This window comes from Vulpes lagopus, chromosome 4 (assembly GCF_018345385.1).
Source record: "Vulpes lagopus strain Blue_001 chromosome 4, ASM1834538v1, whole genome shotgun sequence".
In the NCBI taxonomy this organism is placed as follows: Eukaryota; Metazoa; Chordata; class Mammalia; order Carnivora; family Canidae; genus Vulpes; species Vulpes lagopus.
The window spans coordinates 53,658,407-53,684,824 of record NC_054827.1 but is presented as its reverse complement, the minus strand read 5'-3'; the positions used below and the strand labels follow the sequence as shown (position 1 = coordinate 53,684,824).

At 39.2% G+C, this 26,418-nt stretch overlaps 2 protein-coding genes across 2 annotated transcripts in view; one reads left to right on the top strand and one right to left on the bottom strand.

Moving 5' to 3' along the window:
* The window catches only part of LOC121488759 (olfactory receptor 6V1-like), a 263,041-nt gene that overhangs the window by 177,979 nt on the left and 58,644 nt on the right, over nucleotides 1-26,418 (top strand). The gene's annotated exons all lie outside the window — the stretch shown is intronic.
* Nucleotides 11,945-18,538, bottom strand: LOC121488920 (prolactin induced protein). The gene is made up of 4 exons (XM_041751232.1): nucleotides 18,442-18,538; nucleotides 16,356-16,461; nucleotides 12,395-12,509; nucleotides 11,945-12,078 (listed from the first exon to the last, which is right to left on the bottom strand). The coding sequence occupies exons 1-4, from the start codon at nucleotides 18,534-18,536 to the stop codon at nucleotides 11,957-11,959; spliced, it is 438 nt and encodes a 145-aa protein (XP_041607166.1). The 5' UTR covers nucleotides 18,537-18,538; the 3' UTR covers nucleotides 11,945-11,956.

The window sequence follows — 26,418 nt, the reverse complement described above, 5'->3', positions numbered from 1 at the left end:
TTTTAAGATGCTGAGGAATGTTCACTCAGAAGAGCTTTGATCAGGAATGGATGCTGTATTTTGTCAAGTGCTTTCTCTGCATCTATTGAGAGGATCATATGGTTCTTATTTTTGTCTTTTGCTGATATGATCTATCACATTGATTGCTTTACAAGTGTTGAACCAGCCTTGCATCCCGGGGTTAAATCCCACTTGGTCATGGTGAATAATGTTCTTAATGTACTGTTGGATCCTCTTGGCTGGTATCTTGTTGAGAATTTCTGCATCTGTGTTCATCAGGGATATTGGTCTATAATTCTCCTTTTTGGTGGGGTCTTTGTCTGGTTTTGGAATTAAGGTGAAGCTGGCCTCAGAACGAGTTTGGAAGTATTCCATCTCTTTCTATCTTTCTGAACAGCTTTAGTAGAATAGATATGGTTTCTTCTTTATACGTTTGATGGAAGTCCCCTGGGAAGCCATCTGGCCCTGGACTTTGTGTCTTGGGAGGTTTTGATGACTACTTCAATTTCCTCTGTTTTTTTGCCCTCTTCAGGTTTTCTATTTCTTCCTTTTCCAGGTTTGGTAGTTTATGGTTTTCCAGAGATGCGTCCATTTCTTCTACATTGCCTAATTTATTGGCATATTGCTGCTCATAGTAAGTTTTTAAGATCATTTGTATCTCTTGATATTGATGGTGATGTCTCCTTTCTCATTCATGATTTTATTAATTTGAGTCTTTTGTCTCTTCTTTTTACTAAGGCTGGCTAATGGCTTATATATCTTATTAATTCTTTCAAAGAACCAACTCCTGGTTTTGTTAATCTGTTCCACAGTTCTTCTGGTCTCGATTTTGTTGAGTTCCTCTGGAATCTTTATTACCTCTTCTCCTGCTGGGTGTAGGATGTATTTGCTCTTCCTTCTCCAGCTCCTTGAGGGTCAAGGTTGGCTTTTGTATTTGAGTTCTTTCCAGTTTTTGGATGGATGCTTGTATTGCGATGTATTTCCCCCTCGGGACCTAAGAGTGGCCCCACCTTCCAGCCACCACAAATAATGTTAGGGGCAATAGCACCTCATACTGTGTGGGAAAGAAACTCCTCATACTTGTAGCACCAAGACCCTCAATGTAATTCTGCTTGGTCTGGATTTCCTCTAACAGAGTAGTGATTCTTAGGGGTGGGAAAGGATAAAATGAATTAATAAGAATTATCCAATTATTCAGGCCATTAAAATTTTTAATTCCAGTATATTTAAAATACAGTGTTAAATTAGTTTCACGTATACAATGTAGTAATTCAACATTGGGAGACGTTTTTCTCCCATCCCTTGTGATAACCACCAGTTTGTTCTCAAGAGTCTTTTTGTTGATCTCCCTTTTTTTTTTGGTTTGTCTCTTTTACCATATTGAGTGAAATCATATGGTAACCATCTTTCTCTGTCTGGCTTATTTTGCTTAGCATTATACTCTCTAGATCTACCCATGTTGTTGCAATAGGCAACATTTCATTTTTTATGCTCAATAATATTTAATGTGTATATAACAGATCTTTTTTTTAATCCAGTCATCTATCAATGGACACTTGAGCGGCTTCCATACTGTGACTACTGTCGATAGTGCTTCAATTAACATAGGGATGCATACATCCTTTTGAATTAGTGTTTTTTATTATAGCCATTCTGACAGGTGTAAGATTATATCACATTGTGGTTTTGATTTACATTTCCCTGATAATGAGTGATACTGATATTCATGTATCCCTTGGCCATCTGTATGTCTTCTTTGGAGAAATATCTCTTCATATCTTCTGTCAATTTTAATTGGATTATTTGTGGGTTTCTTGGTGTGGAGTTGTAGAAGTTCTTTAAATATTTTAAATACTAACCCCTTGCCAAACATGTTATTTGCAGATATTTTCTCCCATTCAGTAGGTTGCCTTTTTGTTTTGTAGTTTGTTTCTTTTCCTTTATTTCGAGGTAGCCCAAATAGTTTATTTTTGCTTTTGTTTCCCTTGCTTTAAGAGACTCATCTAGAAAAATATTGTATGGTCCTTTTCAGAGAAATTACTGCCTGTCTTCTCTTCTAGGATTATTATGGTTTCAGGTCTCACATTTAGATCTTACTCCATTTTGAGCTTATTTTTGCGAATGGTCCAAGAAAATGGTTCAGTGCCACTCTTTTGCGTGTAGTTGTCTAGTGCTCCCACCACCATTTGTTGAAGAGACTGTCTTTTCCTTATTGCATATTCTTGCTTCCTTTGTTGAAGATTAATTGACCCTATAATCATGGGTTTATTTCTGTGCTTTCTGTTCTATTCTATTGATCTATGTGTCTATTTGTGATTACCATTTTGATTACTACAGCTTTGTAGTATAATTTGAAATCTGGAATTGTGATACCTGTAGCTTTGTTTTTCTTTTTCAAGATTCCTTTGGCTATTAGGAGTTTTTTGTGGTTCCATACAAATTTTAGAATTGTTTGTTCTAGTTCTGAGAAAAATGCTGTTTATATTTCCATAGGGATTGCATTAAATCTGTAGATTGCTTTGGGTAGAATGGATATTTTAACAATATTTTTCCTCCCAGTTCATGAGCATGGAATATCCTTCCATTTATTTGTGTAGTCTTGGATTTCTTTCATCAGTGCTGTATAGCTTTGAGAGTATAGGTCTTTCACCAGAAATGAAAGTTAAGTTTATTCCCACATATTTTATTCTTTTGCAATTGAAAATGAGATTGTTTTCTTAATTTCTCTTTCTACTGTTTCATTATTAGTGTATGGAAATGCAATGATTTTCTGTACATTGATTTTGTATCCTGCAACCTTGCTGAATTCACTTATTGATTCCAGTAGTTTTTTGGTGGAGTCTTTATGGCTTTCTATATATAGTATCATATTATCTGCAAATAGTGAAGTTTTTACATCATCTTTACCAATCCGGATGCCTTTTAATCCTTTTTCTTCTTTGATTGCTGTAGCTAGACCTTGCAGTAAATGCAAGTTGAATAAAAGTGGTGAGAGTGGACATCCCTCTCTTGTTCCTTATAACAGGGGAAAAGCTCTTAGTTTTTTTTTTCCTTTTCTTTTTTTTCCTTTACCATTGAGTATGATATTAGCTTTGGGTTTTCATATATGGCCATTATTATATTGAGGTATGTTCCCTCTAAACCTACTTTGTTGAGGGTTTTTGTCATGAATGGATGTTGCACTTTGTCAAACACTTTTTCTGCATCTATTGAAATGATCATATGGTTTTTATCATTTCTCTTATAGATGTATCACATTGATTGATTTGCAAATATTGAACAACTCTTGCATCCTGGGAATAAATCTCACTCGATTGTAGTGAATAGTTTTTTTTACTGTATTGTTGGATTCAGTTTGCTACTATTTTTTGAGGCTTTTGCCACAGAGATATTGGCCTGTAGTTCTCTGGTTTGGGTAATGTCTTTATTTTATTTTGGTATCAGGGTAAAGCTGGCCTCATAGAATGAATTTGGAAGTTTTCCTTCTTTTTAGAATAGTTTCAGAGGAATAGGTATTAACAATTCTTTAAATGTTTGGTAGAATTCCACTGTGAAGCCTTCTAGTTCTGGACTTTGGTTGTTGGGAGTTTTTTTGATTACTTATTCAATTTCATTGCTGGTAGTTGGTCTGTTCAAATTATCTATTTCCTCCTGATTGAGTTTTGGGAAATTATGTGCTTCTAGGAATTCATTCATTTCTTCGAGTTTGATGGCATATACTTTTTCATAATATTCTCTTATAATCCTTTGTATTTCTGCAGTGTTGGTTGCCATTTCTTCTCTTTCATTTCTGATTTTGTTTATTCTCTCTCTCTTTCCATTTTGATGAGTTTGGCTAAAAATTTGTCATTTTATTGATCTTTTTAAAGAATCAGCTCCTGATGTCATTGATATGTTCTGTTGCTGTTGTTTTGGTTTTGGTTGTCTTTAGTTTCTATTTCATTTATTTCCGCTCTAATCTTTATTATTTCCTTCCTTCTATTGGTTTGGGGGTTTTTTTTTGTGGTTTTTCTTTTCCTACCTCCTTTAGGTGTAAGGTTATGTTGCTTATTTGAGATTTTTCTTCTTTCTCGAGGTAGGCCTGTATTGTTAAAAATCTTCCCTCTTAGAACAGCTTTGCTGCATCCCAAAGATTTTGGACTGTTGTGCTTTTATTTTCATTCGTCTCCATATATCTTTGTATTTCCTCTTTGATTTCCTGGTTGATCCATTCTTCCTTGAGTAGCATGTTATTTAACCTCCAATTTATTTGTGGTCTTTCCAGACTTGTTTTTCTTGTGGCTGATTTCTAGTTTCATAGCATTGTGGTTGAAAAAGATTCAGGGTATGACTTGGTCTTTTTAAACTTGTTGAGACTTGTTTGGGTGGCATAACAGTTGATATATTCTGGAGAACGTTCCATGTGCACTAGAAAATAATATATATTCTGTTGTTTTAGGACAGAATTTTCTGAATATCCGTTAGATATACCTGGTCCAATGTGTCATTCAAAGCCACTATTTCTGTCTGGATGATCTGCCCACTGATGTAAATGGGTTTCTGTGTGTGTGTTAAGATTTTATTTATTTGTTTATGAAAGACACATAGATGCAGAGATGTAGGCAGATGGAAAAGCAGGCTCCCTGTGGGGAGTCTGATGCAGGGCTCTATCCAGGACCTTGGGATAATGATCTGAGGCATATGCTCAACCACTGAGCCACCTAGGAGCCCCATGTAAGTGGGGTTTTAATGTCTCCTAATATTATGTATTATTATTGATTACTTACTTTATGTTTGTTATTAATTGTTTTATGTATTTGGATGCTCCCATGGTAGAAGCATAAAAATTTACAATTGTTACATCTTCTTGTTGGATTGTTCTGTTTATGATTATATAGTGTCCTTCTTTATCTCTCTTTACAGTCTTTATTTCAAAGTCTGTTTTGTCTGATGTAAGTATTGCTACCAGCTTTCTTTTCACTTCCATTTGCTGGCTAAAGTATTCTCCATTCCTTTACTTTCAATGTGCTTGTGTCTTTAGGTCTGACGTGAGCCTTTTATGTAGCCATATATCTTTTGATTGGAGCATATAGTACATTTATGTTCAAAGTAATTACTGATGAGTATGTACTTATTGTCATTTTGTTGCTTGTTTTTGGTTGTTTTTGTAGTTCATCTCTGTTCCTTTCTTCCTTTGCTTTTATTCTCTCAAGGTTAGTTGACTTTCTTTCAGGATATACTTGGATTACTTTCTCTTTATTTTTTGCATTTACTGGTTTTTGATTTGTGGTTACCATTAGGTTTGTTCTTCATATAAGAGTCTATATTAATTTGTTGGTCACTTGAGTTTGAACCCATTCTACTCCTCTCCCCCAATATTTTAGGTATATGATGTCATATTTTCATCCTTTTATTTTGTGAGTCTCTTGACTGATTTTTACAGATATAATTTTTTGCGTGTATATGTTTCCTACTTTTCTTACTTTTACTTTTGGTCTTTCTTTCCACTCAAAGAGTCCTCTTTAACATTTCTGTGGGGCTGGTTTAGTGGTCATGAATTCTTTTAACCTTTGTTTGTCTGGGAAACTCTTTTCTCTCTGCTTCTGTTATGAAGTATAGCCTTCCTGGATAGACTATTCTTGCCTGTAGATTCTTTTCCTTTTTAGTATTTTGAGAATATATCGTGCCACTCTCTTCGGACCTGCAAAGCTTCTGCTGAGAAATCAGTTGATAGACTCATGAGGTTTCCCTTGTATGTGACTGTTTTCTTTTCTTTTGCTTCTTTAAAATCCTCTTTCTTCACTACTTTACCATATTAATTACTGTGTGTCTTGGTGTGGACCTCCTTAGGTTGATTTTGTTGGGGGCTTTCTATGCCTCCTGGAGCTGAATTTCTATTCCCCTTCCCACATTTGGGAAAATTTCAGCTATTACTTCTTCAAATAAATTTTCTGACCCCTGTTCTCTTTCTTCTCTTTCTGAGATCCCTATAATGTGAATGTTATTGTGCTAGATGGTGTTGCCGAGTTCCCTGTCTCTTCTCACTTTGCACAATTTTTTTCTTTCACCTCCTCAGCTTCATTACTTTCCATTACCCTGTCCTCCAGGATGCATTACCCTGTCCCTGTTCTTCTGCTTCCTCTAATCTACTCTTTATTCCATTTAGAGTATACTTAATTTCACTTATTATATTCTTTCTGTCTGATTTTTTTCTCTTTGTCGAGGGTCTCACCGATGTTCTACACTCTTTTCTCAGGTCCAGTGAATACCTTTCTAATAATTACTTTAAATTCAAGCATATTACTTATCTCCATTTCACTTCCATCTCTTGCTGTGATTTTGTCCTGTTGTTTCATCTCAGACATATTCTTCTGTCTCTTCATTTTTTCTAACTCTTGGTGTGTGTTCCTCTTTGTTGGGAAAAGCAGTTGCAACTCCTGCTCTTGAATGTAGTGGTCTTATGTAGAAGAGGTCCTGTAGTTCCTGGCAGTTTGATGTCTTCTGTTCCCTGGAACCTAATGCTTCAGAGGTGTCTCCAGGTGTTGACATGTGCTGAGCCATTTTTTAATTTAGTTCAGTCATCTGCAGTGGCTTTTTTTGCCCATGTTTGGTCCTTATGGTGTTAGTTGGTCAGTCTGGGCCTACCTTGAGCTTTATTCAGGCAATTTTAATGGATTGTTGGAAAATTTAATGAAAGAGACAAAAAACATACCTGTGTATAGCTGTCACCAAAAAAAAAAATCATAAACAGGCCATAAAGACATTTTTAAGGTACCAACAACTAACATAAAAGAAAGAATTCTGCTCAACACATTCTCTAATCATAGCATATTTAAAAAAGAAGTAAAAGATGAAAATATTAATAAATTGCTGAATTTCTTGGGATATCAAAATACTTATTTAGGGGTGCTTGGGCAACTCAGTTGGTTAAATATTTGCCTTCAGCTCAGTTCATAATCCTGGGGTCCTGGGATCAAGCCTTGTGTCAGGCTCCCTGCTCTGTGGTGTTTGCTCCACCCTCTGCCCCTTCTCCCAACTCGTGCTTGCTCTGTCTCTCACTCTCAAATAAATAAATACAATTTAAAAAATATACACTTTTTAAGTAAAAATTAGCCTAGAAAAAAATTTAGAATGCAATAAAAATCTATTTTAAAATAATAATAATCACAAGTCTGCATAGCAAAATGTGTTGAGATGTGGCCAAAACAGTGTTTAGAAGAAAATGGAGTCATTTAAAGGTCTTAAAATAAGAAGAAAAAAGAAAGAGATATTAATGAAAAAACCAATATAGTGTAAAATTCCAGAATAGAACAAAGCACTAATCCAAAGCAAAATAGAAAGTTAATATAGAAGCATGAAGTAATTACATGGAAAATAACTGGTATAAATCATACATAAAATTAAGAGCTGGTTATTTGAAGAGAAGAAAATTGATAAATCTGAAAAATATAGTTTAATAACTGTAGAATAATTCTAGTGCATAAGGAGATCTGAATGGATGGATACTCATACAGCTTCCATATATCTTTTGTATATCTGCAGCATTTATCAATGAAAAAAACATTAAAGTACACACACATACACAAAATCCTAACATTCCCCAAATTAATCTCTTTCCTGGCTTCTTCTCTTTCTGGCTATCAAATGTTGGAAAGGCCTATGTTCTGATCTCTTAGATTCATCCCTACATGATCTCCTCTGGTCCTTTGGCTTTAAAGATAATCTACTTGAATTCAAATGTCCAATTTGCTATGTCTACCTTTGATCTTTCTGATGATCACTAGATGTTTATATTTAATTTCTTACTCAACACCTCTAATTCAGTGTTTTAAAAGCATCCTTCAATTTAAACACTTAAAGCATAACTCTCTACGTGCACCTATTCTCAATTTTCTTTCCCTTAGGAAATGGCACCAGAATTCACAGAGTTCCTCAGGTATCAAATCTAGGCATTATGCTTGCTACATCTCTCTCATCTCATCTCATCTCGCGTGGAATCCACCGAGTAATTCTATTGTTACTATTTTTGAATATACCTAGAATTCAGTTGCTTTTTACCACCTCCTTTGCAATTGCTTTAATTCATATGATCATCTCTTGGCTGGATTTTGCAGTAATTCCAAAAGGCTCCTAACCACCCTTTCTGCTTTTCAACACCGTCTCCCCAGGGGACTGGCTTATACTTTAAAAATATGTCCAGTGACTTCCCATCAGACATAAAGGAAAGTTCAAAGTCTCCCCTCACATCTCTTGGTTGACTCCTTCACTCCTTTGGCACAAATGTCAGATCACATTATGAAAAATGTTGCTACATTACCACTACCCTCCACTTCTCCCCACTTCTATTTCTGCTTCATTTTTTCTCACCACCTAAAATTGCAGTACTCTTTTGTATATGTGTTTGTATGTCTATGTCTCCTTCTGGATACCATATCAATTCATATGCCTTTGTCCTGTCCCCACCTTTATTACTTTTTTAAAAAAAATACTCAGAAACAGCAAGTATATCTACACAAGGGCAGTCCAGGTGGCTCAGCGGTTTAGCACCGCCTACAGCCCAGGGTCTGATTCTGGAGGCCCGGGATCGAGTCCCACGTCAGGCTCCCTGAATGAAGCCTGCTTCTCCCTCTGCCTGTGCCTCTGCTTCTCTCTCTCTCTCTCTTTCTCAAATAAATAAATAAAATCTTTAAAAAAAGAGTATCTAAACAAGAAGGTGAAGTGGATGGAAATCTGGAGAAGGTGGTGCTTTCTCTGAGGCTGTGGAAGGTCCTATGTATCATGCATGATCAGAGGCACGTACAGTGAATACAGTAGTTTGAATACATGCTAGGAATTAGGGCTTTCACACAAAATGAAGATGCTATGACCTCAGTAGTGAACAGCTATACTGAAAAATGCCTGCTAGAAGTACAGACAAGCCCTGGAAGTACTACCTGCCAACTATAAATAGGAGAATGAGAGTTGAAGTGTGCTTCACCCAGACTATCTTTCTAATTCCAGGTGGTGCCAGGATGAATTCTTTATTTTTCACGTGAGTCTCAATATATAAACAAAGCATGCTGGCTTTCATCCACCTCTCAGGGGAGAATCTTAAAGAAAGAATTAAAGAATTATCTTATGGCTTCTCACTACCCCAGGTACTGTGAGCATGGAAGTGCTGCAAGAGAAGTTGGGGGATCTCTTGACAGCCTACAAGCCTTCCAGGAAATTGGCTGCCCCCAGGTTTAGTTGGGGGAGGAACAGCACTTTAAGTGAATTTTAGTAAGCTCGGGAGGAACAGCCTGGACAGGGGTTCATGTCGTGTAGTTACAGACATTCACAGTCAGACAGCCTCTGGATCATCTCTTTTAGAGAACCACAAAGTGTGATTCTGACCCTTCCCAGGAGTGCTTAGGCATTGCAGCCTCAGTTAATCTACCAGTCTTTTAAACATAGATAGTACAAATCTAATAACATCCTTACATTTCAAACATAGCATTGGCACCCAAACTCAAACTGCTGTACTAAAATCAAGTGGCATTCGCCAGTTCTATATTTATGGATCAGGTTTTAGAAAATGTACAAGACAATCTGGAAGCACGGTTAAAAAATTTCATTTTAAAAATAGGATTTTCTTGGGAAACCCCAGGCTCCAAAAGAGAATTGTCCTGGAGACCCCTTATCAAGACAGCCACACAAGTAGATCTAGAGCAGTGATAGAGGGAAAATATACATTTTCTTAAATCTAGAAATTTCATCTTCTTCAATTAAGAAGAGACAACACCTGGGGACTAGACATAGGAGAATCTGATTTTAGGAACCAAATGATGGGATAGGACACAATTTCTCTTTCTCCATTGTTAATTCCATCTCCTGAATATAAGCTCTACTTTTACACAGGCTTCTAGCAGCTGTGGGGATGAATCTTTCTCCTTTATACTTGTCAAACCTGGATTAGGGTGGGCTTGGGAGCTTCTCCTAAGAGACAGGAATCTTGGACTTACTTTAACCCAGAGCGATGTAGGGCACGTGACCACTCTTGAATCAATCACTGTGGCCACGTGGATACTAGGCACTGATTGATTATAATGGAGGTAATTGCATTGGTGAGGCAGCGTGTGTGTGGTGTGTGTGTGCGTGTGTGTGTGTGTGTGAGTGAAATGACTCTGATTGCCTTAGGTCAAATGGGAACTGCCCCAAGTATGGTGGTGGAATCAATCCACCTAAACTGCATTTCCAATGGGATATGAGTGGAAATGGCCATCAGAGAGTTCATTGGAGTTATTCCTAAGGCCTGGATTTCAAATGATTTTTGTTTTATTTTTGGCATTTTTTGTATGTTTTTTATTGGAGTTCTATTTGCCAACATAGAGCATAACACCCAGTGCTCATCCCATCAAGTGTCCCCCTCTGTGCCCATCACCCAGTCAACCCACCCCCACCCACCTCTACTTCCACTACCCCTTGTTCGTTTCCCAGAGTTAGGTATCTCTCATGTTCTGTCTCCCTTTATGATATTTTCCACTCATTTTTTCTCTTTTCCCCTTTATTCCCTTTCACTATCTTTTATATTCCCCTAATGAATGAGACCATATAATGTTTGTCCTTCTCCGATTGCCTTCTTTCATTCAGCATAATACCCTCCAGTACCAACCATGTCGAAGCAAATGGTGGGTATTTGTCGTTTCTAATGGCTGAGTAATATTCCATTGTATACATAGACCACATCTTCTTTATCCATTCATCTTTCGATGGACACTGAGGCTCTTTCACAGTTTGGCTACTGTGGACATTAATGCTATAAACATCGGGGTGCAGGTGTCCCGGCGTTACACTACATCTGCATCTTTGGGGTAAATCCCCAATAGTGCAACTGCTGGGTCGTAGGTCAGATCTATTTTTAACTCTGAGGAACGTCCACATAGTTTACCAGAGTGGCTGCACCAGTTCACATTCCCACCAACAGGGCAGGAGGGTTCCCCTTTCTCCACATCCTCTGCAACATTTGTGGTTTCCTGCCTTGTTAATGTTCCCCATTCTCACTGGTGTGAGGTGGGATCTCATTGTGGTTTTGACCTGTATTTCCCTGATGACCAGGGATGCGGAGCATTTTCTCATGTGCTTGTTGGCCATAGACATGGAATCTCATCTAATATCTCTTCATTTCAAGGGAATATATATATAATTTTTTAATGAAAGTGTTGCCACAATGGGCATGTGATCAAGGAATGTACCAGTTTGCCCTTAATGGCATCATCAGGAAACTACTGGCTGCCTACAGCATGCTAGAAAAAACTCATAAATGAGCAGCAAAGGAGATAGCTTGGAGATCACACTGTTTAGGGTTGTAGGGATGTCCTTCAAGATGGGGAATATATTTTAGAACATTGGCTATTCAGTGGTGCTTTGTTTTCCATAGCTAGAACATAGTGGTCTACAAGCCCAGGGTCTCTTACTGTAGCTTCTAGTTGTGCAGGTGCTGGGTCATATCGTAGGTGTAGAATTGATTTGGTTAAGTAATATCAGATGGTTTTCTCCAAAAGGCCATCAGCAGTGCTTAATTGCTCCCAGAGCCCCTCATTTTCCACTAACACCTGGCATTACCTAGCTTTCTGTGTTTTCCCCTGTAGTAGGGAAACACAGGTCATGGATATAGGGAAAGGGCATCATATGTAGGAGCCCAGAGAATTTCCGTGAGTCTTCTTTATTTCTTCATTTCTCACTCTGCATACCAGTGGGCAATGAGAAACTCTCCTCAGTAACAGTTCTTTGAGAGAACAAAGTTCTAGAAATTCTGGGGGCTCTGAGGCCCCCAGATTTGGAAGAGAAGACACAACTGAACACAGAGGTAGATTTGGTGTAGATTTGGAAGAGAAGACACAACTGAACACAGAGAAGTTTGTGAGAAGTTTATTTCACAGACCACAACAGATATTCCAGCCAAGTTTTCTTTGTGGAACCACCCTGGGGGGCAGTTAGACCAAAGTTTCCAACAAGATCAAGATACTGTTATGTTCTTCACAATATAAAAATATTTTGGTCCATTGGGCACCACTGCTTTGTAAGGGCAGATATCTTCTTTATCAATAATGTGGGTCAATGCTATTATTGACATAGTTTCTGAAAGAGACAGGACAAAGATGTTCTCTGATAACAGTCTAACCCCATTTCTTGGCTTTTCTCCTAGCTTCAGGCACCTCCCCACTAGGGCCCAGTTTCCCCAAATCATTTGCAAATGTATCTCCCTTATTAGCTTTTCTCACACAACCTCTCACCTTTCACACCTGGGCATAGTCCCCATCTACTCTCCCCTCTTCCCTCCTTTGTCTCTACCCTTCTGCCCCAACACTCTGCTCCACAACTGGAGTCACATTTTTCTTTATGTTTCCCCCCACCCTAGCGGATCGTTCCTCCCTTGAATGACCCCTGTACTTACTATTGACTTCAAAGTCCCAGTAGAAAGTTCTTGGATTACTGTCACAGAGACAGGCAGTGTAAACATAATTAAAAGGCCCTTCCATTGGATTGCGACTTAGGAGGGAACATTGAATCTGAGGAGGAGGAGGTGGGAAGAGAGGACCTTGTGTTAGTCTGGGGAGTTGTAAAGGGAGAGAAAGATAAGGGAATCTGAAGAAAGAGGAGGAGGAGGAGGAGGACAACATCCTTCGTGCACAAAGAACAGGTACAGATATAGACCAGAGGCACCGTGGAGTCCAATTTTGTAGTATCATTTTGGGAACTAAAGTCTATGTGAGATTTCCTGTCAACATGTCTTCAAATTCCTGCTTTAGCACCACCATGGGGCTTGGCTCTGATGGGAAGAGTTAGTGAATTGACAAGACCAGGAGACCACATTCTGGGGCCGCCTTCATCTGGGGAGCATATTTACTTTGGTTCCCTGGCTAGGGCTTTCAGGAACCTGTCTGTGACCGCAGCTTGGCTTTTGTGTAGGGAGGCCAAAACCAGGACTTGTTGCCAGAATCGTGCTTTGATGACTGAAGTGACAGCTCTCAGTCTCTCTTTCCTCAGCTGTGAGAGGGAAACAGTTACCTACCAAACTGTTGGTTAGATTAACAAGCAAAATCTCGAAGGTAAATTTTCTTTTTCCTTTTTCACTTTGAGAGGGCTTTACAATTTGAGATATGTAAGCTTCAGCAGCATCAGGAAGCTTTTGTCTGATTAGTGTCCAGCAAGGGGGTGTTATCCTGGGGTGTATAGACCCTCAGGGGTCTGTAGATAGAATTCACTGAGTCTGTGAACTCGGATGGAAGGAAATTGTATCTTTATTAACCCATCACCAAAATCAAGTGTTCTGTTACGTCATCAACAATCCTCAGTGGCATTAGCAGTATGCGTGATTTTATCATGGAGAGAAACGTAGATATGTTTGCATCACTTATAGGTTTATAATTCTCAGAATATTGCCTGTTCTGATCGCTACCTTGAACCCAGGGACATTATCATGAGGTTGCATGGTCATGGCCAGGGCCGTCTGCCCATCTCCTGAAGCTTGCCCAGCTAACTGGCAACCGTGCACCGAATAGCCTGTCAGCTACAAACGGTGAATTCAAGCATTCTCACTGTTAGGATTTTACTTTGGAGATCCTGGCGTTTCTTTCAAGAAACCTACCATTGCCTGGTTTCCCTTTTTATTGGCATTTACAACAGTTTATCCCAATGGATTAGAATTTTCAGCACTTAAATACTCAAAACAAAAAAATCCAAATCCGTTGGAATCCACTTGTCAAAACCCAATACACAGTAGAAGCTACTTATTCAAGGTGAGCAGCAAGAGCAACAGGAGCCATTACATAGACAATCTTTATAAAATAAAATTTAACTTGTTTACATTTTAAATATATTGCCTTTTTAGCTAATGTACTGATAAAGAATGTAAATAGTACCAGCTTAAAAGTTATTTGTTTGTTTTTTTGTTTATTTATAAGTGAGCTCCAACACAGGGCTTGAACTCAGGACCCTGATATCAAGACTTTAGGTGAGATCAAGAGTTAGACACTTAGTCAAATGAACAACCAAGACACCCCTCAAAAGTTTGTTTTTAATAATCCAATCACTGTGTTTTATGATAGTAGTTTCCCTGTATAATCCAATGCATTTCAGGCACACATTTAAAGGCAATTTTCTGATGTGTTCCCTAGACTTCACGAGACCAGCAAAATGCTTTACACCACAAATGTTTAAGTGCTGTGGTTTGCCATAAATTCTCTTCAACCTTAAAAGATTATACAATGTGGGCAGCCCGGATGGCTCAGCAGTTTAGCGCCGCTTTCTGCCCAGGGCGTGATCCTGGAGACCTGGGATCGAGTCCCACGTCGGGCTCCCTGCGTGAAGCCTGCTTCTCCCTCTGCCTGTGTCTCTGCCTCTCTCTCTCTCTCTCTCTGTGCCTCTCATTAATGAATAAATAAAAAATCTTAAAAAAAGATTATACAATCTTTATAATCCATTACACGATTGAGAGTATAATCTATTTTAAATTTGTGATCCTAATACCTCACTTTATCAAAAATTTGCTTGTAAAAACACAATTGTTTAAAAAATGAGGGTTTGGTACTAGAATCTTCACACAAAGAAGAATTATGTTTTCTTAACATTTAAAAATATGAAGATGTTTTTATAGGCAGATTTTTTTATATTGGAAGCTACAAATAAATATTGGTTAATCACAAGCACACCTGGATGGCTCACTTAGTTAAGTGGCTGCCTTTGGCTCAGGTCATAAGAGCCCCACTGGCTGCCTGCTCAGCCAGGAGTCTGTTTCTCCCTGCCACCCTCCTCCTTTCACTTGCTCTCTTTCTTTCAGATAAATGGATAAAATCTTTTTTTAAAAAGTCTAAAAAATTGGTTGACCAGACTAACAAAATTTCCCATAAATTCTAATTTGCGGTATCATTTATTTTATGAGATTCCTTGTACCTGGGTAAGTTTTTAAAGATTGCCTTTTTATTGTAATTAGCATTGTTCTTAAAATATAGTCCTATTAGCCACAGTAGCACAAAATTATTTTATGTGGGATGTTGTTGATTAAACACATTTTTTTTTTACTCATCACTTTCTCAGAGGTAGAAACAGACTTTTATTATCATCACCAGAAACTACCATGACCACAGGACTTTTATGCACACATTCTCATTCCTTTTGTCACCCGTGGTTATGATAAATAAACAAAATTGAAACATTATGATGTGGCTCCCTTCCACCTCCAATCAACATACGAGGTGCAAATTCTTGAGGAGTAAACAGACAAATCTGACAAAGCAGCTATGCTGTTCTTTACTCAGTGACCAGAGTCTTTCTCTTACAGGTATGGGGCCATGTCTAGGACATATTCTAATGAATAGCAATCCTCATACTCCCAATTTTGTTTTTGATTTAATCATCGTACTTGAATCTAATTTGAGTTAGGAAACTCCTGTAGCGAAACACTTGTGCTGCCTGAGAGAGTGCTATTCTAGAAAGAGGCAAGGGGAGACATCTGGGTCTTGGCCCTAGAACAGTGCCAGCTAACAAGGGGCAAATTGTGTGTGTGTGTGTGTGTGTGTGTGTGTGTGTGTGTGACAGCACATGAGAAGGCTGCTGGCAGGGGGGAGAAGGACCCAGTCTTCTCTGGGGAAGAGTCTCCGTGGACTAAACCGGCACAGGTCCCTTCTCATGGCCCAGACAGCCAGACAGGAGCGATAGTGCACAGGCGAGTCTCAACACACATTTCCATTTGAGAACCTCTGATCTAGTAAAAGGATTGGACCTCCCTCCCACAACTGCTGAATTAGAGAAAGTGGTGAGGAGAGTGTGGGCTCCTTGTTGAGCAGAGGAGGCTGGAACAAGAATGAACCTGTGATGATAGAGCAGAAGAGCAAAGAGAGGGGTGGTAAACACAGCCTCTGCTCAGAGCTTACTGTAGAGGAGGCAGTCGTATCCCAGGTGTTCTCGGCACCATACCTCTTCTGCCCACCTGCCTCAATCCACTGGATGAGGGTGCAGGTTTTTTTGTCAGAAAAAACACCCTTCATCTCAAACAATCATGCCCAGGACTTGGAGGAATTCTTACCTCTCCTCCCCCAGCCCTTATGCCTTTTCCTCTCTTCTCCCTCTTAGCTGGACTTTTCTCACTACTCATTCCTTCTTTCCTTCTCATCCTTCCTATACCTCTCTGGACCAGGTTCTCGTCTGTAAAACAAGACTAGTAATCTGCCCCAAGGTCTGATGATTGTTCTGAGGCTCGAGTAGCATAACATGTGTGAGAATTGGGAGCATAAGGATTGTTATTCATCCTATTATTAAGTATAATATGCAACATTAAACTGAGAGATTAGTCTAATTGTATTCATAATTAAGGAGTCAGATTTTTCTTGAGTTCACTTCCCCAGGCCTCTACTTACCACCATACATTCTCTCAATTCTGTTTGGACTATAACTGTCACAGAGATTTCTTCATTTGGTGCTGTTTTTCTGGGCATCTGCACTTCCATTGATAACACTTTTCGGCTGGTTATGGGAAGAAAGAAGCAGGACAGAGATCAAAGGTCTGCCCACAAGAGATCGGGGCACAATGAGCAGAGCAGAGGGAACAGGGAAGGTGCAAGGGGAAGGGAATGATGAGATCTGAATCATTTGCTGAGCATCATAACCCCTGGGAATCTTTGATTCTTGTTTGGTTCGATTGTTTTCTATAGACTTTGTTTTGTTTAATCAAGCAACTTTGATGCTTTATTTATTTATTTATATTTAAATTCAACTTGCCAACATATAACGCCCAGTGCTCATCTCATATGCCCTCTTTAGTGCTCATTGAGCATCGTCATTTTTTCCAAATAAAATCCTGCAGGTTCTATTGATTGTCCACTAAGTGGGAGGGTTCAAGTCATCATTAGAAGAATATTCCGTAACAACAGAATCCTATTAAACTATAAACATCTTAATGCACTGGAGGAATTTTGAGTCATCCTTGAGCTCTTCCTTCTTTGGTTCCTAGTGGGGCCTAAGAATTTGTATTTCTTTATGTCTGCAGTGAATTTGGACACATGACCGTATTTGGGAGCTTTAGATGCCACCCTACTTTCAAGGCACATAACACAATCTGATGGGAAAAGGAAATGGAGGCAGAGAGAAGTCAAAGATTCTTCTGTCACGGAGAACTGGTTTCAGGACCAGGAAAGTTACTTTCTGTCTCCCGGACACTCCTGGCTGAGCTCCTTTGGTGTTGGGTGGGACAAGAGGGAATTCAGGTTTTTGGCTGCAATGCCTTATGGTCTCATTTTCCTAGAATAAAACATCTCTGATTCTGGAGATACTTCATTGCTTGTGCCAATTGCTCTAGGGCTCAGTGCACAGGAAAGGCGTGTGAAGACTTAAATGTCTTTAAAATTCCTCTCATTTGTAAATGAATTTAGGATTGATAAGATGATCCACTTAGCTAGAATGAGTGATTGGATCAGCTTGCCCAGGAATGAGAAGCTTCCTGAAATGAGGGCCTTTCAGTGCTAACACCAAGAAATTCCTGGGCAAACAGGGATGGCTGATCACCCTAATTAGCACAGCTTATTTCGACAACTTGCTGCCCCCTCAGGGCTACACGGGGTGACATCTATCTCTGAACCTGTCCCTACTCAAGGTTTTTTAGGACGCTGGCCTGCACTACACTGACCTGTCAAAAACTCTAAATGGTTTACTCCAGGACAGGGTATCTAGTTGTGTCACAGAGGGTACCATCAGAATCACAATCCAAAAACCCAGCATTTAAGACCATACTCCTATAGAGAAAACCCTCTAGAATTTCTAAGTGTCCTTACTTCCCCCAGACCCTGGCTCCATTTCCTACTTCATTTTGCCTAGTTTTCCTGGTTGCTTCAAATATGTATCTTCAATGATTTGGCTTCTAACATTGTGCTCCTGGGTCCTAGTGTGGGTAGTGGGGTGAGTGTGTACTTTCTTTTGTCTCTGGGCTTCAGAATAGGACAGAATGTCTAAGCTGCTGGGCTAGCTCAACCTTGGACTATGGTATCAAGGCTCAGTGATCAGGGCCTCTGATCCTTTAGTGAGTCCTGCCAAAACTGCTCAAAGCTATCATTGGAACTCATAGACCTGCTAAACCTTCTGTTCTAGGAGGCAAGGTATGAGAATGTAAAGTTCACTGAGCAGAAATCTAATAAAGGTAAAGACTATGGACAGGATGTGGACCAGAGCCACAGAGCAAGACTGATTGTTAACTACAGGTTTTATACACGCTGGGAGCCATGTTTCCCTGGACAACCTAAAAGCACCAAGTGAATATAGGAGGGAAGTTACTAGAGCTTCCTAAGAGGAGAGAAGTGGGACTTGACATGGGATTTATGAGATTCCCTAGGACTAAGTTTCAGGAACATTAGGAAGTTGAAAAGTTTTCAGGAAGGGATAAACAGATTTCCAGGCTAGGTTAGGAGCCCTCCCTGAAGGGATTTTTGTGAGGGAGAGAAAGGCTTGTCTCACGTGTCTTCCTGAGCTTTGTTGGTCCTGAACTGCAGACAGAAAACCAGGAGCAGAATGGCAGGGCCGGCTCTGAACAGGAGCTGGAGAAGGTGCATGTTGGAGGAGACAGGATGTGATGTCCTAGAGAAGTACTGGCCCCGGTGCCCAGCATACTCCTTATATGCAGATTGAGGAAGTGGGAGAGTTGCCAAGAGGTTCCATGTGGTCAGTTACCCAATTATCCTTCCCACCCACGCTCTTTCCTTGTTGAGCTAAAGTTTGTTTTTCTATGGAAAAAGTCAACATTCAGCTATTGTTACAGATTGGGAGAGGAGTTAGATTATCCTTCCTTATTTACTTAGCATCCAGAATTTCTCAGAATGTGCAGGACCTCAAAAGACAGAGAAGCTCTTTTCTAGGTTACAGAACTATTTTCTTTTCCCTGCCTGCTGTATGTAGCCTTAAAAACAGTGTGCTCTCCTAGTCTCTGAGGCAGAAAACCCAACCTGTGGTAGCAGATTTCAGATCACAGCTATAGGACATCTTTGCTTAATCCCCTTGTAATAAATTAAAGAGGAAATGTTCTTCAAAAAAATTTTATAGGGCTCCTAAGGTGATCAGGATTCTCCTAGGGGCCACCACCAATCATGAAAGGGGAGAAAACTAAAGGTGAGCTGCTCTAGATGATGGGGAATTAAGATCATAGAACTGGGTGACACGAATATGTCATGATTGTTGAGTCCTTAACATTAGGGGCTGTAACATACACACACTCAGACACACACACATTTTATTGGTTCTATTTGAGAATCCTAATACAGCTGGTGTTTGAGAAGGGATAATAAATGTTGAAAGGGTTGCAACAAATATTGGTTGGAAGTGTATTTGAATCTTTGGGGTGAAATCAGGTTCTAAACTCACAATATAGTAGGCATTCCAGATGGGAAGGGCAGATGGAGAGTAGAGAAGATAAGGCAGCTGGCCATGTGGTACTGGATTTTTGATGTCATTTTTGCTGGGCTTCAAGAAGCTTCAGTAGATGATAAATTCCTGGGATATAAGACAGATTATTGTCTATGGAACATAATTTTGAGAGGCACTGCATGATGATATTTATGTATATTTTAGTTTAAAAATCATTGTATTTTAAAAAGATTCTATTTATTTATTTGAGAGAGACAGAGTGAGAGCATGAAGAAGGGGAGAGGGAGAGGGCGAAGAAGAGGCAGTCTTCCTCACTGAGCATGGAGCCAGATATGGGGCTCAATCCGAGGACACCTGAGCCAAAGGCAGACACTTAACCAGCTGAGCCACCCAGACCCCCCAAAATCAGTATTTTTAAAATGATGGTCACATATTGGTCAAGGGTATCATGGAAATTGATACCAAAGAATAATGGAATATGGTGAAGATGCTTACAGGCTGTTTTTTATCTTTTATTCCATCATGTATTTTTGATTATAGGACTTCCCAGTATTTTAGTTTGATGTAAATGTTTGCAGATATTTGTTAAACAATTTTTACTAAATCAGCAATAACTATTTATGCTAGCAACTGATATCATTTGAAGGCCAATAGCCAATAAATCACTGCAACATAATTTCAACTGCTACCCACACTGCATTGAAGATCTGAATGGAGATGAACAGTATCAGGCAAGCCTTGGTTTTAGTTTGGTTTTAGGAACTACACAAGTCCACCAGCAAAAATCCATGTGTGCTGAGTCTGTTCCACAGTTGACTCAAAGGCATCACTATTCAAGGGGTTGAATATATCTGAAAAGATCAAAATTTCAGAGGGAAGATAGAATCTCAGCAAGTGGTGCAGTTCTATAGATGGTATGTTGGAAAGTTTTCAGAATGTTATTTATGACAAAAGTTTGAGGATAATATCCATCTTCTTTTCCTTGCTATTTTTTTCTCCTTGCTATTATTTAGAAAACTAATCTTTAGATGCCTCCTGGGGGAGAAAATTAAACCAAAATTTTCATGTCCTTTAAGTAATGAACAGGTCTGGTAGGTTTCAAAAAACAAATAGAAGTTGATAAAATCAGATTGTAAACAACTGAAGAGGCTCATGGAAGAGAATGTGCAGGTTCAAGGGGAAGGGATTAAGGTTTAAAGAGAATCTTGCCATAGGCTAAATTTGCAAAGAGAAAGGTGATCCTAAACCTGACAGAAGTCACAAAAAATGAAGATAAGAAATGACCAACAAAGGGAGTTAAAGAAGCCAATGCACAGTGAACACGCATACTATGTGTATGACACTGTGCTATAAACATTTTACATGTATTTATTCAACTCAAGACAATGCTATGGAATAGATTGACAGCTTTATTCTATTTTACAAATGGAGAAATGGAGACACATAGATAAATATGCTGAATCCAAGTCACATAGCCAGTAATTGGTGGAGCCAAGTTTGGATCCACGTTTAGTGGAATCCAAAAATTTTGTTTTACAATATTGGGAATCTCTTTCAGAAATAGAATGCAAATTTTCAAACATAAAATACAAATACAGGACTTTGGGAGAGGTTGTAAGGTGCCCTGAGACTTCACATCACTAACTTTATGGTGGATACATCTTTGGGTGAACGAGAATTTGAATGCAGGCTACTCCACTGCCTGCCATTGAGGACAAGGCCCCTGTGAGGAGGCCCAAACACTAACAGAGTCCCAAAGAAGGAAAATACAAGGCCTACTATAATAAGCAAACATTTATCTTCCAGGCTGACCATGATAAGGTGTTTCCCCATAAAATTGATGTGAACAATCTTAGCATCCATCCTTTTTTTTATGAATTAATCTTTCTACCCATCATCTACCTAGTTTTTTTCAGATAATCTATACTACGAATATTGATTGAGCACCTAACTTTACAGAGAGGTTTAAGGTGATGGGCATACAGAAATGAATAAGATAGAAAATAATGGGTGAGGCAGTCAAAATAACAAATTTAATAGGATGTGATAAGAATTGTAATATTACTTTCTGTTTAATTAGGACTATTAAGCATTTTACAGGTTTAACCTAAATGGAGTGGCCACTTGTACGACCTGCTTTTGTCCATCCATAGATTTTACAAAGCATCCAAGCAAACATACCTAAAAATGATAAAATAACAATTTGATTCAGAAGTTTTAAATAATACCAAAGTTCTTTACTATCGTTATACTTTCGGAGATATGGACAAGTTTTACACATTACATTCCACAGACATCTTTCTTAATGTCTTTCTCAATCTGCACATTTTCCTCTTAAAGGTAGCTGCTAGAGAGTTCTGTGTCTCTTGTCAGTGTGCTATACCCTCCACCATGGTGTTTCTCCCATTATCTCTTTTTTTTTAATAAATTAATTTTTTATTGGTGTTCAATTTACCAACATACAAAATAACACCCAGTGCTCAACCCGTCAAGTGTCCCCCTCAGTGCCCATCACCCATTCACCCCCACCCCCTACTCTCCTCCCCTTCCACCACCCCTAGTTCGTTTCCCAGAGTGAGGAGTCTTTATGTTCTGTCTTCCTTTCTGATATTTCCCACACATTTCTTCTCCCTTCCCTTATACTCCCTTTCACTATTATTTATATTCCCCAAATGAATGAGACCATATAATGTTTGTCCTTCTCCGATTGACTTATTTCACTCAGCATAATACCCTCCAGTTCCATCCATGTTGAAGGAAATGGTGGGTGTTTGTAGTTTCTAATGGCTGAGGAATATTCCATTGTATACATAAACCACATCTTCTTTATCCATCATCTTTCGATGGACACCGAGGCTCCTTCCACAGTTTGGCTATTGTGGACATTGCTGCTAGAAACATCGGGGTGCAGGTGCCCCGGCGTTTCACTGCATCTGAATCTTTGGGGTAAATCCCCAGCAGTGCAATTGCTGGGTCATAAGGAAGGTCTATTTTTAACTCTTTGAGGAACCTCCACACAGTTTTCCAGAGTGGCTGCACCAGGTCACATTCCCACCAACAGTGCAGGAGGGTTCCCCTTTCTCCACATCCTCTCCAACATTTGTGGTTTCCTGCCTTGTTAATTTTCCCCATTCTCCCTGGTGTGAGGTGGTATCTCATTGTGGTTTTGATTTGTATTTCCCTGATGGCAAGTGATGCAGAGCATTTTCTCATGTGCATGTTGGCCATGTCTATGTCTTCCTCTGTGAGATTTCTGTTCATGTCTTTTGCCCATTTCATGATTGGGTTGTTTGTTTCTTTGCTGTTGAGTTTAATAAGTTCTTTATAGATCTTGGAAACTAGCCCTTTATCTGATATGTCATTTGCAAATATCTTCTCCCATTCTGTAGGTTGTCTTTTAGTTTTGTTGACTGTATCCTTTGCTGTGCAAAAGCTTCTTATCTTGATGAAGTCCCAATAGTTCATTTTTGCTTTTGTTTCTTTTGCCTTCGTGGATGAATCTTGCAAGAAGTTACTGTGGCCAAGTTCAAAGAGGGTGTTGCCTGTGTTCTCCTCTAGGATTTTGATGGAATCTTGTCTCAAATTTAGATCTCTCATCCATTTTGAGTTGATCTTTGTGTATGGTGCAAGAGATTGGTCTAGTTTCATTCTTCTGCACGTGGATGTCCAATTTCCCCAGCACCATTTATTGAAGAGACTGTCTTTCTTCCAATGGATAGTCTTTCCTCCTTTATCGAATATTAGTTGACCATAAAGTTCAGGGTCCACTTCTGGGTTCTCTATTCTGTTCCATTGATCTATGTGTCTGTTTTTGTACCAGTACCACACTGTCTTGATGATCACAGCTTTGTAGTACAAACTGAAATCTGGCATTGTGATGCCCCCAGCTATGGTTTTCTTTTTTAAAATTCCCCTGGCTATTCGGGGTCTTTTCTGATTCCACACAAATCTTAAATAATTTGTTCTAACTCTCTGAAGAAAGTCCATGGTATTTTGATAGGGATTGCATTAAACGTGTAAATTGCCCTAGGTAACATTGACATTTTCACAATATTAATTCTGCCAATCCATGAGCATGGAATATTTTTCCATCTCTTTGTGTCTTCCTCAATTTCTTTCAGAAGTGTTCTATAGTTTTTAGGGTATAGATCCTTTACCTCTTTGGTTAGGTTAATCTTAGGTATCTTATGCTTTTGGGTGCAATTGTAAATGGGATTGACTCCTTAATTTCTCTTTCTTCAGTCTCACTGTTAGTGTGTAGAAATGCCACTGACTTCTGGGCATTGATTTTGTATCCTGCCACACTGCCGAAGCGCTGTATCAGTTCTAGCAATCTTGGGGTGGAGGCTTTTGGGTTTTCTATGTAGAGTATCATGTCATCAGCGAAGAGGGAGAGTTTGACTTCTTCTTTGCCAATTTGAATGCCTTTATTGTCTTTTTGTTGTCTGATTGCTGAGGCGAGGACTTCCAATACTATGTTGAATAGCAGTGGTGAGAGTGGACATCCCTGTCTTGTTCCTGATCTTAGGGGAAAGGCTCCCAGTGCTTCCCCACTGAGAATGATATTTGCTGTGGGCTTTTCGTAGATGGCTTTTAAGATGTCGAGGAAAGTTCCCTCTATCCCTGCACTCTGAAGAGTTTTGATCAGGAATGGATGCTGTATTTTGTCAAATGCTTTCTCTGCATCTAATGAGAGGATCATATGGTTCTTGGTTTTTCTCTTGCTGATATGATGAATCACATTGATTGTTTTACGAGTGTTGAACCAGACTTGTGTCCCGGGGATAAATCCAACGTGGTCATGGTGAATAATTTTCTTAATGTGTTGTTGGATCCTATTGACTGGTATCTTGTTGAGAATTTTTGCATCTGTATTCATCAGGGATATTGGTCTGTAATGCTCCTTTTTGGTGGGGTCTTTGTCTGGTTTTGGAATTAAGGTGATGCTGGCCTCATAGAACGAATTTGGAAGTACTCCATCTCTTTCTATCTTTCCAAACAGCTTTAGTAGAATAGGTATGATTTCTTCTTTAAATGTTTGATAGAATTCCCCTGGGAAGGCATCTGGCCCTGGACTCTTGTGTCTTGGGAGGTTTTTGATGACTGCTTCAATTTACTCCATGGTTATTGGTCTGTTCAGGTTTTCTATTTCTTCCTGTTCCAGTTTTGGTAGTTTGTGGCTTTCCAGGAATGCGTCCATTTCTTCTAGATTGCCTAATTTATTGGTGTACAGCTGTTCATAATATGTTTGTAAAATCATTTGTATTTCCTTGGTGTTGGTAGTGATGTCTCCTTTCTCAATCATGATTTTATTAATTTGAGTCTTCTCTCTCCTCTTTTTACTAAGGCTGGCTAATGGTTTATCTATCTTATTAATTCTTTCAAAAAACCAACTCCTGGTTCTGTTGATCTGTTCCACAATTCTTCTGGGGTCGATTTCGTTGAGTTCTGCTCGAAATTAATTAATTCTCTTCTTCTGCTGGGTGTAGGGTCCATCTGCTGTTTTTTCTCCAGCTCCTTTATGTGTAAGGTTAGCTTTTGTATTTGAGTTCTTACCAGTTTTTGGATGGATGCTTGTATTGCGATGTATTTTCCCCTCAGGACTGCTTTTGCTGCATCCCAAAGATTTTGAATGGTTGTATCTTCATTCTCATTAGTTTCCATGAATCTTTTTAATTCTTCCTTAATTTCCTGGTTGACCTTTTCATCTTTTAGCAGGATGGTCCTTAACCTCCACGTGTTTGAGGTCCTTCCAAACTTCTTGTTGTGATTTAGTTCTAATTTCAAGGCATTATGGTCTGAGAATATGCAGGGGACGATCCCAATCTTTTGGTATCGGTTCAGACTGGATTTGTGACCCAGTATGTGGTCTATTCTGGAGAAAGTTCCATGTGCACTTGAGAAGAATGTATATTCAGTTGAGTTTGGATGTAAAGTTCTGTAAATATCTGTGAAATCCATCTGGTCCAGTGTATCATTTAAAGCTCTCGTTTCTTTGGAGATGTTGTGCTTAGAAGACCTATCGAGGGTAGAAAGAGCTAGATTGAAGTCACCAAGCATAAGTGTATTATTATCTAAGTATTTCTTCACTTTGGTTATTAATTGGTTTAAATATTTGGCAGCTCCCACATTTGGGGCATATATATTGAGGATTGTTAAGTCCTCTTGTTGGATAGATCCTTTAAGTATGAGATAGTGTCCCTCTTCATCTCTCACTCCAGTCTTCAGGGTAAATTTTAGTTTATCTGATATAAGGATGGCTACCCCTGCTTTCTTTTGCGGACCATTTGAATGGTAAATGGTTCTCCAACCTTTTATTTTCAGGCTGTAGGTGTCCTTATGTCTAAAATGAGTCTCTTGTAGACAGCAAATAGATGGGTCCTGATTTTTTATCCAGTCTGAAACCCTGCGCCTTTTGATGGAGTCTTTTAGCCCGTTCATGTTCAGAGGTACTATTGACAGATATGAGTTAAGTGTCATCATGATATCTGTTCAGTCCTTGTTTTTGTGGATTGTTCCACTGAACTTCTTCTTAAAGGGGAGTTTAAAGAGTCCCCCTTAAAATTTCTTGCAAAGCTGGCTTGGAGGTCACATATTTTTTTAGTTCCTGCCTGTCTTCGAAGCTCTTTATCTCTCCTTCCATTTTGAATGAGAGCCTTGCTGGATAAAGTATTCTTGGTTGCATGTTCTTCTCATTTAGGACCCTGAATATATCGTGCCAGCCCTTTCTGGCCTGCCAGGTCTCTGTGGAGAGGTCTGCTGTTACCCTAATACTCCTCCTCATAAAAGTCAGGGATTTCTTGTCTCTTGCTGCTTTAAGGATCTTCTCTTTATCTTTGGAATTTGCAAGCTTCACTATTAAATGTCGAGGTGTTGAACGGTTTTTATTGATTTTAGGGGGGGATCTCTCTATTTCCTGGATCTGAATGCCTGTTTCCCTTCCCAGATTAGGAAAGTTTTCAGCTAGGATTTGTTCAAATACATATTCTGGCCCTCTGGCCCTTTCGGCACCCTCGGGAACCCCAATTAAATGTAGGTTTTTCTTCCTCAGGCTGACGTTTATTTCCGTTAATC

Bases quoted from the DNA above. Each gene is read 5' to 3' on its own strand.
- LOC121488920 (XM_041751232.1), bottom strand. From the start codon at position 18,536: ATGCACCTTCTCCAGCTCCTGTTCAGAGCCGGCCCTGCCATTCTGCTC. The intron at 12,510-16,355 runs GTAAGTAGAGGC...CCTCCTCCTCAG, and splicing joins AATTGAGAGAATGTATGGTG to ATTCAATGTTCCCTCCTAAG. The intron at 12,079-12,394 runs GTAAGTACAGGG...TGTCTCTTTCAG, and splicing joins CTGGGACTTTGAAGTCAATA to AAACTATGTCAATAATAGCA.